The sequence below is a fragment of the Bidens hawaiensis genome, unplaced genomic scaffold, assembly GCF_021521415.1.
Source record: "Bidens hawaiensis isolate Kalapana, Puna unplaced genomic scaffold, B.hawaiensis_p1.1 tig00009799_1, whole genome shotgun sequence".
NCBI classification, from domain to species: Eukaryota; Viridiplantae; Streptophyta; class Magnoliopsida; order Asterales; family Asteraceae; genus Bidens; species Bidens hawaiensis.
Genome location: NW_027491733.1, coordinates 545,894 through 546,721, shown reverse-complemented (window position 1 = coordinate 546,721; position 828 = coordinate 545,894). Strand labels below are relative to the sequence as shown.

Below are 828 nucleotides of genomic sequence, written 5' to 3'. Positions count from 1 at the left end.
CTCAATCAAAGTTCCGACTTGGTCTCCGCCGCAGATACCTCCGGCGCCTGTTCTCCACCACCAATATTCACCACCTTGGACCCCTTAACCCTATCCGGGGCCAACTTCCCAATAACAACCCTCAACACGCCATCTTCTAGCTTCGCATTCACCTTATCCAAATCCACATTCTCCGGCAACCGAAACTGCCTCCAAAACTTACCGTAAGACCGTTCGCACCGGTGCCAATGATCACCCTTTTTCTTCTCCTCCTTCTCCCTCTTCCTCTCACCACTAACCCTCAAAACCCTATTCTCCTCAACCTCTATCTTCAACTCTTCCTTCTTCATTCCTGGTACGTCCATTGTGATCACGTGACTGTCACTTGTCTCCTTCCAGTCTACTCTTGCGGGCGACACGATCACTTCATCGTCCCGCTCGATCCCGAATGGAATCTGCTCTAGTTCCTTAAACGGGTTTGTGAATATGTCAGACCTCATGAGATCGGATAATAAACTGGTTCCGAGTGGATCGGGTTGAGGGTCGAGCAATGATAACAATGATCCGGAACATTGTGTGGTGATGAAGAGAAACAAAATTGGAAATGGTAGAATCGTGCCCATGATGTAACGATCAGATGATGCTTGTTATGTTGCTTTGTTGGTTCTATTGTGATTGCTTAATTGATAGAATTTAGTCGTTATATATAGGTGGTAAGCTGGAGATCTTGTTATGCGTATTTGTGAAGAATTTCTTGAATGTTCTGGGAGATGGGAGCTTGTAGAAACAAGAAACAGGTAGAAGATTCGAGGATGAGTACTCTAGAATATCGTAATAAAGAGGAAAATA

The 828-nt window shown here is 45.2% G+C and overlaps 1 protein-coding gene across 1 annotated transcript; it reads right to left on the bottom strand.

The window, feature by feature from the left end:
* LOC143533587 (22.0 kDa heat shock protein-like) lies at nucleotides 1-602 on the bottom strand. Its single transcript, XM_077028312.1, has one exon. It carries the CDS (start codon nucleotides 600-602, stop codon nucleotides 6-8), a length of 597 nt encoding a protein of 198 aa, XP_076884427.1. The 3' UTR covers nucleotides 1-5.
* Between the last annotated feature and the right edge of the window lie 226 nt (nucleotides 603-828).